Genomic DNA, 15,716 nt, shown 5'->3' with positions numbered 1-15,716 from the left:
TGCACTCCCTCACAGCCCCATGCTGGTGGCATGCACACAGATAAGCCAGAGGTGCTTATCTCAAAGGAGCAGGCCTGCAGCTGGCAGCCCCTGCCTGCACCAACGCCACTATCAGGCCTCCAAATCACCCCCCAAAATCACCCCAGGTATCTGGCACATGGCCCTCTCGGGTTGCTTTTATCTTGCTCTTGTGACAAACCACTGCTGCTGGGGCTTGATGTGCTCCTTGGGCTGCACCGATGCTCCCCTCAGGGGATCTGCCACCCCACTGTCCCAAAGAAACGCCGCAGCCAGGGAGATTCGCTTGTTTTAATGATGCTTGAGGACAGACATGGACACATCGGCTGGAAAAGCACAAGCTGGGAGCCCCGCCAGCTGTACACGTGCATGCTGACGTGCAGGCAGCCAGCAGGGAGACCCAGAGCTGTCGCAGGAGTGTCCCACACACCCCCGGCATCGGCTGCTGTCCGCGCCGTGGCTCTCTGCAGTAGCTGACACCGGGAATGAGACACCACCATTAACGCATGTATGGCGTGGTGCAGCTCCCTCAGGCAGAGCTGCATGTAGAGAACACTAAATGATAGGACAGGGGACATGCGAGCAGTCCTAAAGGGCACTGATGACAACAGGTCACAGCAGCCGGGTGAAGCAGCATATAAGACCTCCACAGACTTCTCCGGTGTTTTTCATGGCCTTCGGTAGGAGCACAGGAGCTGTTGCTGCCACACAGAGACCCAGATTCCTGCTGGACCAGACCCTGCTGGTCAACAGCCAGAGCACCTGGGTCCTACATCCTTCACGGCTGACACTGAACTAAGATTTGAGACATCCCGCCATATGTTGGGTATCTTCTTCAAACCCAGCACCATCCTTTGCAAAAGCTTAGGAAAGAGACTAAGACCTATTCTATTGACCTTTTAGCTGAAATGAGCTAGAAAACATTTGTTTTTGCATTTTTCTAAAAAAAGCCAACCCAAAGTCTCCAAAGGGTTTGTGAGCATTGCTTGCAAGGCGCACCCACAGCTGCAGTGCTCAGGCCTCAGCCACATGCCTGTCCTCTCCTGCTTGGCTAATATATTGGACAGGAGCTCAGGCACTCTGCTGTCTGTCCTCTATCATTTTCCACCCGTGCTTTACCTCAGTAAGCATGTTGAGGGCAGGTGGTAAACAGTCATAGGCAGTACCTGCTGTTTTCCTCCAGCAGCTGTTGCTTATTTTTAAGAATTCAGTAAGGATACCAATGATCAAAGTGTCCCTGAATCACCAACTCCCCAAAACCCAGCTGAAGTACAAGTTATAAGCAGCTACATCACCTGTAGTCATGGCTTTACCACTGAACAGAAGCCCTACTTTTAAGGGAGCAGCAGAAACAGCCAGGTGGTAACGTACCACAGTGCAATCCCAGATGAAAATGGGAAGAAAAGGCCTTAAGAGTTGGGCAGATGTTCCTGAGTCGGCGCTTCTCCTGGCTGTCCACTGCTCCTGTGAAGGACGCTGCATCTTCCTGCGCCCAGGCTGCTTTCCTGGCCATATGCCACTCCATGAGCATGGATCTGTCCACTGAGAAAGGGAGCAATTTGATTTTTTGCATTTCCCTTTTGAGAAGAAAATAAAGATGGCTCGAGTGTTTTTCATTTCTTTATGACAGGGAACATTTTCTTTTCTCACTTTGCACACTGAGTAGCTCTAGGGCTTGAGTGTGTTCGGTGTCTCCTGTCACCTCACACACATCCTGGACCAGGGTGACTGCTATCAGATCCTGTCTTTGCTGGGGAAGAAGTTGTATTGTTAAAGTTCACATTAGCTTAAGCTAATTTTAAGCTAACACGAAAATGCCAACGGAGACATGGTGAACAGGTAGCTTTGCCTGTTAACCATTATAGCCTAATCGTTTACCATAGAATGCTACCACCATACTTTGCCTGGTTTGCATGGAAATTTTGACACCTCATATGCTACCGTAAGATTAAAAAAAAAACCAACCAGTTCTTTTCCCACATCCCCTCTCTCCCAGTCCACGACTCACTACTTCCCCACTGCCTCCTGAGCCAAAGAGTTCACGGTGACCCTTCAGCATACACACAAGTTCCAAAGCCAGAGACCAAACCCGGCACTTGGGGGTCCTGCTCAGAAACAAAACCACCCCACAGCACCCGCAGCCCAGCCTCCTTTGCACACAGCACAGAGGAACACAGCAAAGCCCATCTCCTGTAGCTACTGCTCCTGGTCACTGCTCAGTGTGCACCAGCCCACCTCATGCCTGCCACAGTGGGCAGATGCTGATCGACGCAGCACTCAGAGCATTTACAACTCCAGAGATGTTCGTGTGGCCTTCTGGAATGCTTCCTTTCTGCAGCGCTTCTGCTGGGTCTTGCCAAGTGCTCTGTTCCCTTCTGGATTTAAGCAGCCTGGTGTGAAATGGCGCCATGCGTGGATTCACAGTATTTTGCAAAGAATGTCTGTGCCATTACAGTACGATCAAAATGCCTTACTCCAAGGAGGCCAGTACACTTCAGTTCTGCCTACAGAAAGGTGGCAGGACTGTCTGGTTGCAGACCCTTTGGCTGGCACAAAGACCTTTGACATTTCATGAGCAGAGATAAGTACATCACAGCGCCAGGATCTTGTGAGAGGCAGAAATCCCACTCCTTGATTTGCATCCCATTACACACAGGCAGCCAGAAGCCTGTAACCTCCACGATCTCCTCATTTGTTTATTTTGGGTAACTGGAACCAGTTTATTTCTGTGCCAACCATCTCTCCCTGCCAGAGGCAGCAAAACACAGTCCTGACCTCAGCAGCACACTCTGCTCTCCTGCTGCGATCAATTCAAACCCCCCGAGCTGCAGTTTTCCATGATGGTTTCCTACGCAGTGTGTGGAGATCTCAGTCAGACAATCCATGTCCTTCCCTCCTCACTGGGAATCAGTTCTGTGCTGCTTGAGCAGGCACTTGTTTGCAATCTGCCCTGAAGCATGTTTTCAAACATGTAACCTCAGAGCTAACATACATCCACGCATCGTGTGCAACATGGAAAGAAACTCCTAACCCAGGACCACCAGTGTGCAGCACCCTGTGAGCACTCAGTTCTTCGCAGACACTGTTACAGTCTCTTGAAGAGGGAGAGCTAATTGTTGAATTTTGACTCTTCATATGAAAATCTGGGGTATGGCACAGATACCACTCACACAGCTGCTGTTAGAAATGCAGCAGTGCTCCACAGAGAGCATTAAGCTTAGGAAGGATATTCTGGGCTTACGCTAAAAATTCAGATGAACTTCACAGAACGGGTAGTATGCCAAGGACTTAGGATGTACTCAGAGTAGATGTTAGCTCTGAAATTCAGGGTCCTCAAGGAATTTAACTTCCCCACAAGAATATCATCCTGTCCCAGCTGTGTGGCAAACCTACACACAAGAAATCTCGTGGTCTGCAATATCTCACCCATCTTCCCCTTAGCTGGGACTGAGCTGTGGATTGTGGTAGTAAATTGTCAAATAGAAGAGAATCAAATTGATTGGATCAAAAAGGATAAAAATCATTTGAGTTGAAAGGTTTCAGATGCAAGCCTCAAGGGCGTAAAGGTGAAACTGAGAGAAGAGCCTAAATTCACATCAGTGTCTCAGAAGCTGAGAAGTTTGGGTTCCAGCTATTTGAAACACTCTTAGCACAGAAGTGATGCTAGGAATCCTATAGCCTGCAGGTGAGCCCCAAGGGAAAGTCTCTCTACCTGTTTTAAACAGAATCCAACTGCATCAGACTTGGATGGAAACTGATCAAATCTCATTAGGAAAAGGGATAACTATAATAAACAAACTGCCTTCCCTGCTTGGGTTAATTCACCGCCTGCAGTTCAGCACCTTTTCCAACAGCATCCTTGCCAGTCATTGCTTGGGTGTTCAGCCAGCCAGCTTTGAAAATACCCAAGGAAACTGAATTCTTGGTGTTCCTGGTGTTATGCATCCTGTGATGCAAGGCAGCTTGTTCCTTTCTGCAGGATAGAGCAGGAACAAAGGAAAGGAGTCACCTATTTGGAGCTGAGCTAAGGCACTAATGATGCAGTAGGTGAGGAAAGAAGAAACATAGTGGGAGGAGTAAAACTTTCCAACCATGATATCCCAGAAGATCACTGTATTCTTCACTCAACTGCCTTAAAAAAAAAAAACCCACGTTATCTCTATAGAAAAGGAGGAGCTAATACAGTATTATAGTATCCCTGTTGGGGTTTCATCTTAAGGTTATTTTGCTATACTCCCAGAGATTTGTTTCAGGTATCAAAGTCACATGAGCTGTTTCTAAAGTAGATTTTGGTGAATGCAGGCAGAGTTGTCCCAGCAGCTCTGGATCATCGCAGCTTTATGTGGATGCCTGTTTTGTTGTTTTTCTCCATGACTTTCCAGAAAAAAAGAGAAGCCTGTCCCTATCACTTTTTGGCATAATACTGAGATAAGCCATTAGACAGTGCTGGCCCAATGGGTGCAGTCTCTTCTTGCGCGCAGCAGATGCACTCCTGTAATCATCACAGTTTGATAAAGATCGATGTTGGCTGACTTGTCTTCTGTCCAGTGTCAGCAAGGGGGAAAACGCTAGAGATGGCTACATCCACAATTCCTTGGCAGAGTTCTGCATATAGCTTCCTAAGAGATGAGAGAGAGACAGAGTAAGATGCCCAAACAGAGCAAACCAGCAGGTCTCCCAACTTCTTTATATATAGGCATGCATTTTCCCAAGGGGAGCTACAAGATCCTGCTGCTGATACAGGTGGCCTCAGAGAGGCTAGTGGTGAATAAGGCATCCCTTGATATCCTCCCCTCCTATGCCAGAAACTGCCTTCTTTTTTAACAATGCTCCCATTCCCAACAATGCTCTCTGCAGCTTGGGACCACAAAACCTGCTATCTGAGTTTACTGTCAGAACAACAGACACTGCAGTTGCTCCCACCTTCAGGACTCTCACCACTAGATGCAGGGGGGCAGACAACTGCTGAGAACCCCCTGTAGCAGCAGCCTCCCAGCTCAGGGAGTCATGATCATCATGACCCTGTGCAAGTGGGGGTGTGCCCCAGAGATACTTCTCTGATGAATGTGTGATCCGTTGAAATTCTGCAGTGAGGTGCAATTGTGCACAGTAACTTGTAAGCCAGGCACAGAGATTTCACAGGACCACCCCTTGGAAGAGTTTCGTAACGGCAAGGCTCATGCAAAGCAGGATTAGGCAGAAGAGAGACAATGTGTTTGAGGAACTGAGTTAACAACAGCTTCATTTTCTGCTGAAGGAAATACGTGCGTAACCTCACAGAACACACTGTTGTATGGGACACTGAGTACTAAAGCTGTCTTTACTAGCATTAACAGTGTCACTCTATGAGCTGAAGCTTCATGACAGTAAGGCACTTTTCCAGCTTCTGGGCATGTTGCTGCTTTCAGCAGCCAATTTTTGCCTCTTAAATGGGAATTGTGTGGTTTGGAGCTATGAATTAGAGAATAGCCCTGAAAAGAAAAAGCCACCAATAGCCAAAACTTAGCTCATCTGCTTCTCAAGGCTTCCAAGAGCCATACATAGGTACAAAGCAACCAGAGCATTGCTGAAACCCAAACCCATGCAGCAAAAGCCAAATTCTACCCACAGAGCAAAAAGGAGGCACCAGGCAGAATTGTACCATGGTGCACGTGATGAACAGGACGTTTTGGACAACAAAAGCCCCCCTAGGCCTAGCTCTGAAAAGACTGCTGTCTGGGCTGCCTGCTAAGCTGACCCCTTATTTCTTCTCTACTATTAGCAATGATTTGCTCTAATCTATATGTAATATAGATTAATGCACATAATACAGCATACATATAATTATTAAGTTATATGCTGTACGTAGTATGATATAATAGTCATACATATATATAAATAATTTTTAAAAGTATAATAATGCAGACAATGTAGAACAGCCTGCTAAGCTGGGTCTGTATATGATATAAATGCCTATTTAGGCAACGATTCCTGGTCTTCCACAGTTGTCTCAATCACATAAAACAGCACTTCTCACTATGCCTACGCAGAGATGTTCATGGCCATGGGTTTGTGGCTGTGGCTGTCACAGCTCTCAGCTGTGGCTAGTAGAGCCTTTGATCCAACGTCTGAGGCAAATTCAGTCACCTGTTTCCAGCTGCTACCTCTAAAGCTACTCATTATTATTCTGAGCTCACGTGAAGAGCAGCCTGTCTCTACAAGAGAATGAGAAACCACCTGAGGTCCAAGGCATTGATTCTGCAACGTACCCCAAGGTGTCAATAAAAACAGCCCAAGTTGTATTTAGATCCAGTTGTTCAGAAAATGAGATTTAAGAAGGAAAGAAGCTGGGGGAGGCCAAGCACAGAGGCAGCAGCAATTAACTTAAATTGACTGGTACTTAGAGCAATATCTGGTAAGGATTTGCCCGGGAAAAGCCCTTACCATTCATTTTCTTCCACCTTTTTTGTTTGGAGCTGGTACACAGCCATGTTTTAAGCAAGTTAAGTGAATAGTGGCATCACAAACAAAAATTACAGAAACTGGCTACTTACTGGGCACAAGCTGGAGCCCCATTGACTTCTATGAGCCAGACTTTCAACTCCTCATCAACCATGAAGTCAAAGCCAAAGAGCTGGAAGCTCTGGTAGTGAAGATGCTTTGTGCTGATTGCAGGCTCTATACACATAAGGCAGCTTCTGTGATGGGAAAAGCAGAAACACAAGGTTAAAAGCCCTGCAGACACAGTCTGGGCTGCAGTTTCCAAGGGCAAGTGCACAGTGCAGTTAAGTGTATGGGTCACTTGCTGCCTTCTGGAGCAGAAGTCCGAGCCACAAAGGACTGTACCAGGTCCCCATGGAGCTGACAATCAGAGCTCATTTGCCACCAAAACCCTCCAAGTTATGTCTCTTTGGCTTAAGTACTGTCACTCAAGTGCTACGTACCCCTGTACAATAGGTAGCTGGTTACCTTATTATGTGTTTGATTTGCAATAAGATGCTATTCTCAAGCGTTGTGTTCAGGGCATCCATCAGATACTGGTTGAACTCTTCAAAGAACATTTCATTCCCTTCCTCATACCGCCCATAATTTTTGGAATATTCCTTCTGAATGCAGTGATTGGTCAGGTGGCAGGTTTTGTCCTGGAAATTAGCACTGTTATATGGTTCGGAAGAGGTCCGCAGGACACCCTCTCTGTAGAGGTAGATATTATACAGATGATCCACGAGAACCCAGCTCCTAGGGGAAAAGAGAACAAACTCACGTCTCAGTGGCTTAGCAAGAAACAGCACAAATCAGTATCACAGAAGCCAAAAAAGCAACAAAATTACCTGATATCAAACTTGCGATGCCCTGGCTCCAAAAGAAGAGGCTTCTCCAGGTATTTCTGAATCACGTGCACTTGTCCCTGCTCATCAATGAAATCCAGGAGCTCTGAAGCCTCTGAAGAAATCAGGATTCCTTCCCCTGGCACAGAAAGGAAAAGAAAAAATTAGGTAAAGATCATTGCTGGAGTTCTTTCCGGGCCCAAGAGGGCCATGGCTCGTTCCCATGACAAAACAAGCAACATAAAAGAACCAGCAACTTCAGAGCCGATTGCTGCTTGAGCAATTGTTATATTTGCATAAAGTCAGGTAGCAGACTGGCAGAGCTATATCCCTCTTCCCTCAGCACAGGGCATTTGGTTTCTTCACAGCTGGAGCACAGCTGGGAACCACGGGTTCCAGAGATAACATGGGGCTTTTTAGCAGGCAGATGGCTATTTTAAATGCAAGTGGATGCGCAGCAGAGAGAGACTTTGGCAAGAAGTGAGGCAGCTGCTTTGTTTGGGAGATTTTGTTTCCCTTTCTGGCACGTTTTTTCCATCTGGTCTTGGTAGGGAGGAACATTTAGCAAGCACTTTTTAATTCTGTTTTGCTTTTCTGTTTTTCAGCAGCTTGGAAAGCAGGGTTTTGGCAGCTTGTGAGGTTTTTATTTATTTTGATTCTTTGGGAAGGGAGGTTTGTTTTTATCCTAGACTCAGACTTTCTTCCCCTGCCGAGCTTTTCTGTTTGCCAGAGGCAGTCACACATGCATGCGTGTGCAAACTGTGTTCCTCTGCTCACTGAGTCCATTTAAGTTACTGCTGAAATCACTGCTGAATTAGGAAAAGAACTGTTTCAAAATGCTCATCCACGTAATCAGTGTTTTCCCCTGCCATGGAAACTATTCATTAAAGAATTCAGATGCATCTTTTAAATACTATCACATTTTGGCTGACGCTGCCTCTGTTCATTTCTTGCAAGTCTAGAAATGAATCCACCCAAACCAGCTCAAGTAAAATTATCTAACAATTCTCAACTGGAAGTGCTTCATCAAAATACTTCCCTCTTTTTTTTCTTTTTTTGGGGGGGTGGAGGGGAGGAAATGTGCAGGGGGAAAGAGAAGAAGGAAGTTTTTTAGTCCCCTTACTACAGCAGAGCCAAGCAGACATTTACAGTAGTACAATCACAGGGCTATGCACTGGGGGAAAGGAGGAAAACAACACCCCTTTAACATAGTAAGCCCCTGCAGCAGGAAAATCAGCAAATATCTGTTCTGTGCTGGACAGATGGTGAACTGAGGGAGTGGTTGGCTTAACTGTGCACCTAGTCAGCAACCCAGCGAGACAGAAAAGCAGCTTATGTGAGGGCCAATGTCTCTGTTCTCAAAGACAACACAAACACCTCTAGCCAGAGATGAAAACTTCCCAACTATTAAGTCAGGGCATCCTAAACCTTTAGTCTTCCTATTACTGATGGACAATCAAGTTTCTCCTAGAACTCCCCTGAGTCAGGAGCTGTGCCTTAACTGAATCTGCCTGGGCAATTAATACTGACAAGCTTTCTTCTTCATCAGAAGTAATCCCCAGACATTTAGAACTGCTCTCTAGAAGATTAACATCAGATTTGCTCACCGCATCAATTCCCATCTTGAGTTCTGCAGCACACCATTGAATATAATGTTACTTTAACGTAAAAAGAAGGTGAGATTACACTTGAATGAAGTATGTGGGGACACTGAATCTTCCCATGCTGCAAGCAAACAACAGCCATGGCTTTCTCAGTTTTCCACAATGTTTCTTTGCCAGTGACACTGAACAGACACACTTCCTATCAGCAGCATGACAAAAGGAATCATTTCCCCTTCATCTCTGATGAAAATACAATCCTCTGATGCTTTGCAGTAACACGGCCGTGAAAGCAGAACACTGAGGAAAGCTTGCATGAAGGAGAGTTATATCCTGCAGCCTCCCACCTCTGGCTTTCACATTGCCTGATGATTTTGGTAAAGCTGCATCAGAAGAGATGCTGCAAATGAGTAGTACATGTGGGCTTGCTACCTTTGAATGGACTGGGTTCCTCATACGCAGCAAGGAAAGTTTCCAGAAAGCAATTCTGACAGCATGCCAGTGATACCGCTATGATTGGTAGATAGGATAATTACCAAAGCATTACATTCATAGCTGTGTCCAGCCATCTCATCTTAATAGCTCATGACTTCTGGAAGGAGGTATATGTTATCATTTAAGTATCTGTATGTTATCTATTATGTATCCTATTCAAATTAAGGGAAGTACAGATATTGCATTGCTTGCCTTTGCTCTGCTCCCTGCCCACAGTTTGGGTATAATTTGGATGCACGGAGCTCACAGACTCACTCTCAGCGTGACCATGAGTGGGCCACTGGCATCAGGTATTTGAGTTGGCCGGAAGACAAACGATGGCATTTCTACTCAGCTGAAATCAGGCTTAGATGCAGCATGATGTTTCCTGCTGTCGTGGATGACTACTGTCCTGTTCGATGCCCTGCTCTTCATATCTCATTCTGCTCCCTCATCTCTTACAGCCCACGTTCCCTTGGCCTCCTCTCCCTGCTGCCCTCCCCTTGCAGCAAACCTTCTTATATTTTGAGGTGTATGAGTAGAAAAAAGGGGGCCCTTTCACTGCCATCGTGTCCAACTACCACCTGCATATTACAATTCACGTACGGAGTTCCATGCCACTAAGCAGTAGTCAAAGCCCTTCGCAGCCAAGTTTGGGCTCAACCAAACCCCATGACTCCACTAGGAGAAACACTGAGAAGGTGGCTCATTTTGCTGAAGAACGAACCTTTGGCACCAGCCGAGGACTTGGCAATCCACACATTGCCTTCTCTGCCTTCCCGACGCCTGTTGTAAGCTGCCAAGAAGACTTCCCTCTCATCTGTCCTCGTGTTGTTTATGAGATGGCGAATTCCATTCTGTGCCGGAGCCACAGGGGTCTTCAAGTTTGTTGGATAAATCACATATGACTCGGGAAACCACGTGCAAGACTCTGATAGCTCAGGGCTTGTCTTGATTAGCCTAGATGAAGAGATACAGGCTGATAATTTCCGAATTGTTAATCTCCAGAGTGAGCTGTGAGGACATCATTTAATAAGTACAAATCACCACTAACTGGGCTCTTTTGCTTGGTGAAGAATAGCATCTTACAATCTGGATTCAGTTATTGTGTTCTCTTTCTATCTTTGAAATCAGAATCTTCCTATACAGATTAAGGCAACCCAAAGCTGCAGCTCTTTGAACCATACCTACACACTTCTGTTAAATATTTTCTAGATACTATGGATGTCATGAAACAACCAGTAGAGTAGAAACCACTCTAATTAGAGCTTGCAGTGACCTCCCTGCACCATCTCTGCACAAGGCCACTGAGGAGGCATGATTGCTGATACACATCAGATCAGACACCCTAGCTGTGACGGAAGGCCACTGGGGATGCAGTGAAAGCAAGGATATGGCTACATGCTTCATTTTCTGAGGTGCCCAGGATACCCTCTGCACGCAGCCTCTGTTCCCGCTGGCAGATACTCTCTCCTACCAGTTATATCAAGAGATGCCAACAAACTCCTGCCAGTGGTGCTCAGGTCCGTTATCCTTCAGAGTCCAGAGAGTTGCCTACCTCTCTGAATGCTCACTGTGTTTTGCTGAAGGCCAAAAGCAGAGCTAATGACGTGCTGACTCTCTCCATACATTTGTGCCTGTCTGTTGAAATAGCAGTCAGGCAGTGACACCCTCAGATCCCACTGTCAGAGGAATGTCATTTCTGGTCCCTTGGGTTCATAAGTGTCTTGAAGCGTGGCTGACTCTAGAGCTCAAAAGGTCAGCCAAGCTTCAGGAGAGAAAAACAAGCAGAAGCATTTTGAGCACTGTGTCCAGGTCCTCCGTTGCACAGAAATCCAGCTGGAGAGTGCACCAAATGCTTGTTTAAAATATACTCAGTGCCTAACACAATCACCAATGCACAGAAAGCTTCTGAGACTAGGTTCTTTGCAGAGGAAAGAGAGGCCTCAGAGCAGCATGCAGTCTGCAGAACTGCATCAGCAAGAGGCAGGACAGACACTAACATGGAATGAAATTCTTGGAGGAGGCCAAGAGTTCTGACATGAAGAGGCCCTAACGGTTTGCAGGGGGACTAGGGTTATCTGCAATGAAAGCTCACCGTCATTTCCCCAGGAGACTGTGGCGTGGCTGGTCGTGCAGAAATAACTCCCAGAGCCAGCTCTTCCTGGAGATGTCTCCAGACATTTGCTTGACCAACAAATATGATTAGCTAAAGGCATATTAGTGCCTCCTCTCTGTATGAATCAGAATAAAAGGAGTAGGTTTTAATCAAGTAGCTACAAGGAGAAAGAGCAGATACGGTTTGTTGTTTGGTTGGTTTTTTTTCCCTTTGATTTGGCTCTAATCTGCAGCTCCCTGTCTGCCTGATTCAATATACTCTATTTTTCAAGCAGATGTAATTCAGTGGAAATGTCATTTCCCCTGAAGTTACAAAGAGGTCATTGTGCACAGATAGCTGCGTAGATCAACACAGAAGTCTGAGGACAGCACATGCTAGGACATTCCCAGGGCAGCTGCTCTGTGAAATACCCTAAGAACAGGTTGAGCTGTTGACAACAGCTAGCAGAAACGTTTCTACCAATCCCAATGCAACAATTCAGTAAATTTCTTACTTCACCAGGGATGCTTTGCGGCACAGCTTGTCTGCTCCCCTGTAATAATTCACCAATTGCACAAGTCCAGGTTCGTGGCCTACAAGGAAGAATAGAGGGGTCAGACAAAGTTTTCAATTACTGAAGGAAAAAATACCTGCTTGGTGCAGAGGATCTGTGCAGTAGGGAAGAAAACCAGGCTGTTTCCTCAACCCGTGTCAAAGAAACAGGCACTGAGCTGATATTGGCTCTGCCATTTTCTTTCCTTCAGGAGAGAAGGCCCATGCACTTACTCAAGTCAGCTTTGAACATGTCGCTGCCATTTTCCAAGGGAAAATAACCACTTCCTAATTCATACTGGGAACTGGCAGAGCCACCCAAAAGCATTCTCCATTTGCTGGTGGCAGTTTTTAAGAGCCAAGATTTCACTCAATCTTAAGTGCAGTAGGAAGATGAAGTACATCACAGCACAAAGATTACAGCTTAGAAAACAGCCTTAGGGTTTCTGTTTCTCTTCTGTCATTTATAACAGGATTCCCTTTTTGCCAGTATTTTAACTGGGCCAATGTTAGGAGATTTAGCCTCGCTGCTCATACTGGGCTTCGCACCACAGGCTGCCTGTCCTCACCCTTGCACACAGCGCAACCCGTGCTCGGTTAGGATCTCTCTGCTGCGACAGACCACAGTAATGCAGATCCGGGCAGCAGCTCAGCCTGTCCCACACAGCCATCAATGTGCAACAGGTGAACGATGCCTGAGGCAAAAGCTGGAACCCTGTGACAACAACCAACAAGAACACGAATAGGGGAAATGTGACAGGAAACCTCTCTGGTCTGAAACGAGACCTTGAGGGAATCTCCCAGGCACGGCGTTGTTTGCATTTTTGCCTTCTCTTTCCAAACAAACGCCTGTGGGAGTGATTTAGGCCCTGAAACAGCATGCAGAGTTTCAGTTACACTCCTTGGAGTTTGCCTTAAAAAAAAAAAACAGGCCCAGAAAAAATATTAACTTAAAGACCAGGCACCTGCAAGAGCACAGATAGTCAATGTCTACTTCAATTAAAACAAACAAACAAAAAAAACCCCACGGCCCTGGCATGGATCACTATTTTATTCACAGATCCTTAAATATGAGAAAGCTTAAACCCACCTTCAGGCACAAGATCTGCCATTTCAGGTACTTTAACATGCAGCCAGCACTGCCACACGCTGATTTACCAGAAGAAATTAGCAAAAACTCTCAGATTTCCTTCTGTTTCCAGTTTATTGATTTTGCTTGCTTCCTAGAGGAACTAACGTCCCAAAGGTGACCCAAGCGGACTCACTGCTTAAGGGCACCATCAGCCCAAGAAGTAGGAAATCAGTGAGTGCAATCAGAGTGCTTGCAGCCAGCCAGAGGCTCCAGCTGAGTGCCCACCTCCATCTCTCTCTCAGGATTCACAGCCTTACAGCTCGCTGAAATGACGTGTTTCAAGCCTTCAGAAAAACCAAGTCAGCCTGCACGCAACAGCTGCAGAGGGACAGCTTGAGGAAGATATACCAGAGATGGTTCTACAGCTTTCTGGGATACATACCAAAACCATGGTTTTTGTCTGAATCTACTGATTCAGGATGGGTTGAAGAAGCCAGTACCAAAGTTTGGTCCCCCTCTAACAGTTGTTGCTGCATCTCAGCTGCAAAAAAGGTTTAAATTTTCAGGCCTTCCATTGCAACACATGCTGAAGAGCTTGCTAAAGCCCTTCCATCATCTCAGGGATCCTCTCCACGTTGGAAGGGCTTGTTAAGAGATTGAACTGCACAGCCGGACGTGCTGGTCACATCAGAGGACCGCGCTGGGTCTGTGACAAAGTCTGAGGCTCAAAGGCACATCTTCATGTCAGGCACATTAGGTTACAGGTTTGCTTGCTATGGCTGGCTGCAGCACCTGCGAGCATCCTCACTGCTTTAGCCTCTCCTCTGCTTGCTGCAAACAGCTTTGAGCTGGGAAGCGACCAGATGGCATTTGCCATAGGATGTGGGGACTTTCCAGTTGTGAATTCACATGGAAACAAGGGGAGAGGTGCTGGAGCTGGTGAACTGCACATCTGAAAAAGCAGTGCTGATTGAATGGTGCTGGGTTTGAATTGCATGAAAGGGGCTGCAAAAGCAGTCTTGCCCTCAAGTTGCTGGGGCGAGGGGGTTTCTCCTGCTCCAATGCTACTGCAGCCTGAAGCAGTGCTGCAAAATCACTGGAAACTGTGGTGAATGAGATGGAAGGAGGCCAGGAGGGTCCTGCCAGATGTCTGATGCAGAAATAGGGGACCACAGAAGGGAAACGCTGTGCTGTGCTTAGCAGCACACTGATCCTAAACCGGCTCCAGCACTCCCAGGGACAGGAGCCAGCATGGGGCCAGAACAGCAGCCGGCAGTCTGCACGGACAGCTGCCAGCCCTGCGGCTCCAGCCAGCTTGCCACCAGCCACGGGCAATGACACTGCATCTCTGCTCCCCACCCCACCCCACACTGCTGCCAGTGCCTGGCATGGCTCTCCCTCTTGCGGGCTGTGCACGGCCCTTTCTCTCCCTGCTTTCAGGCTCTTCCCCGTCCAGCAGAGCACTGGACAAGCACTGTGCAGGGCACGCAAAGGGACAAGGCTGTACAGGGGAGCTCTCAGGTCTTGTTCAGACATGGCCACTGATGCTGGCATAGGGGGACAAGGAGGGTGGAAGGCTTAGCCTTACAGAAACATGGCCTTTCACCCTGCCCCAAGCAGGTTCCAGATCTGCTGTCACAATCTGAACAGCAAAAAAGTCCTCAAGAGCATTGCTGCAGGATAAGGCAGGCTCAGAGGGGAACCTGAGACCAGTGCCCCCAACACGCAGGAGCCAAATAAAGGGAATGCCCTGCCGTGGGGTGAGCACCCTGTGTGCCGGCATCCCAGACCCTCCACTAGGGTATTTCTAGGGGCATTTCTAGGGGCTGCGGAGACACCATCCTGAAGGCACTTGGGGAAGGCAATACTTAGGAGTCCAGAAGAGGGGCGGTGTCCCCAGCCAAGACTGCCCAATCTCAGGCCGTGCGGTTGCTGGAGAAAGCCCATTCCAGGGCTGGGAATCGCTGCACGGAGCCCACCGGCCTCAGCCCTTTGTTCTGAGCGATGCCGGTTGTGGGGGTCCCTGCTTCAAGGAGCCCAGCAGACGCCTGGGTGTCAGCACGACTAGTAAGAGGTGGGGAACAGCGGGCCACATGGGACCCACAGGGGGAAGACCCTGGCAGACAAGAGGCCGTGACAAGCCGCGGGGGCTGCACCCTGTCGCGGGGTCCCCCTCCCAGAACCAGGGCGCGCTGGGGCTGAGGGGAGCAGCACCACGCCTACCCGGGTCCTCGGGGGAAGGACAGAGAGACAGCCGGCGACGACAGACGCTGCCACGGTTCCCCCTTACCCAGCCTGCCGAAGGGGAGCCGGTTCCTCTCGCCCAGCATCAGGTTGAAGCGGGGGTTGTCCTTCCTCAGGCGCTTCCACTGCCCGGTGGCCAGGAGGAGCCGGGAAACCTCCGCGTAGACGCTGCTGTTCTCGTCCCGCACCACGAAAGTGTACATGGCGGCGGGGCGACCACCCCCGAGCCTATCCCCGGGGGCCCGAGGGGTGCCCCAGGCCCATGGGGCCCCGCCGCAGCCTAGGCAGGGCCCTCCGCCGCCGCCCTCGCCGCCTCCCGGCCGAGCTCCGCATGGCCGGGGCCGCCCGCC

General features: G+C 48.1%; 1 protein-coding gene across 2 annotated transcripts; it reads right to left on the bottom strand.

Moving 5' to 3' along the window:
• Positions 1–291: 291 nt before the first annotated feature.
• On the bottom strand, positions 292–15,709 carry TTL (tubulin tyrosine ligase). 2 transcript variants are annotated; one of them, NM_001199392.3, is made up of 7 exons: positions 15,413–15,709; positions 12,013–12,091; positions 10,128–10,360; positions 7,329–7,464; positions 6,967–7,236; positions 6,552–6,695; positions 292–4,637 (listed from the first exon to the last, which is right to left on the bottom strand). In NM_001199392.3, exons 1-7 carry the CDS (start codon positions 15,567–15,569, stop codon positions 4,520–4,522), a joined length of 1,137 nt encoding a protein of 378 aa, NP_001186321.1. In that variant the 5' UTR covers positions 15,570–15,709; the 3' UTR covers positions 292–4,519. The 2 variants fall into 2 exon arrangements, with proteins under 2 accessions (NP_001186321.1, XP_040552854.1); XM_040696920.2 differs by lacking the exon at positions 15,413–15,709 and adding an exon at positions 13,565–14,556.
• Between the last annotated feature and the right edge of the window lie 7 nt (positions 15,710–15,716).

The sequence above is a fragment of the Gallus gallus genome, chromosome 3 (genome assembly GCF_016699485.2).
Source record: "Gallus gallus isolate bGalGal1 chromosome 3, bGalGal1.mat.broiler.GRCg7b, whole genome shotgun sequence".
NCBI classification, from domain to species: Eukaryota; Metazoa; Chordata; class Aves; order Galliformes; family Phasianidae; genus Gallus; species Gallus gallus.
This window is presented reverse-complemented; position numbering and strand designations above follow the sequence as displayed.

What these genes read in the sequence shown, in the direction of transcription:
- TTL (NM_001199392.3), bottom strand. Translation starts at nt 15,569, where the DNA reads ATGTACACTTTCGTGGTGCGGGACGAGAACAGCAGCGTCTACGCGGAG. An exon ending in GTCCTCGGCTGGTGCCAAAG is followed by an intron (nt 7,465 to 10,127) that starts GTTCGTTCTTCA and finishes TTTCTGTGCCAG; the next exon opens with GGGAAGGAATCCTGATTTCT. An exon ending in GGGGCTCCAGCTTGTGCCCA is followed by an intron (nt 4,638 to 6,551) that starts GTAAGTAGCCAG and finishes CTCATCTCTTAG; the next exon opens with GAAGCTATATGCAGAACTCT.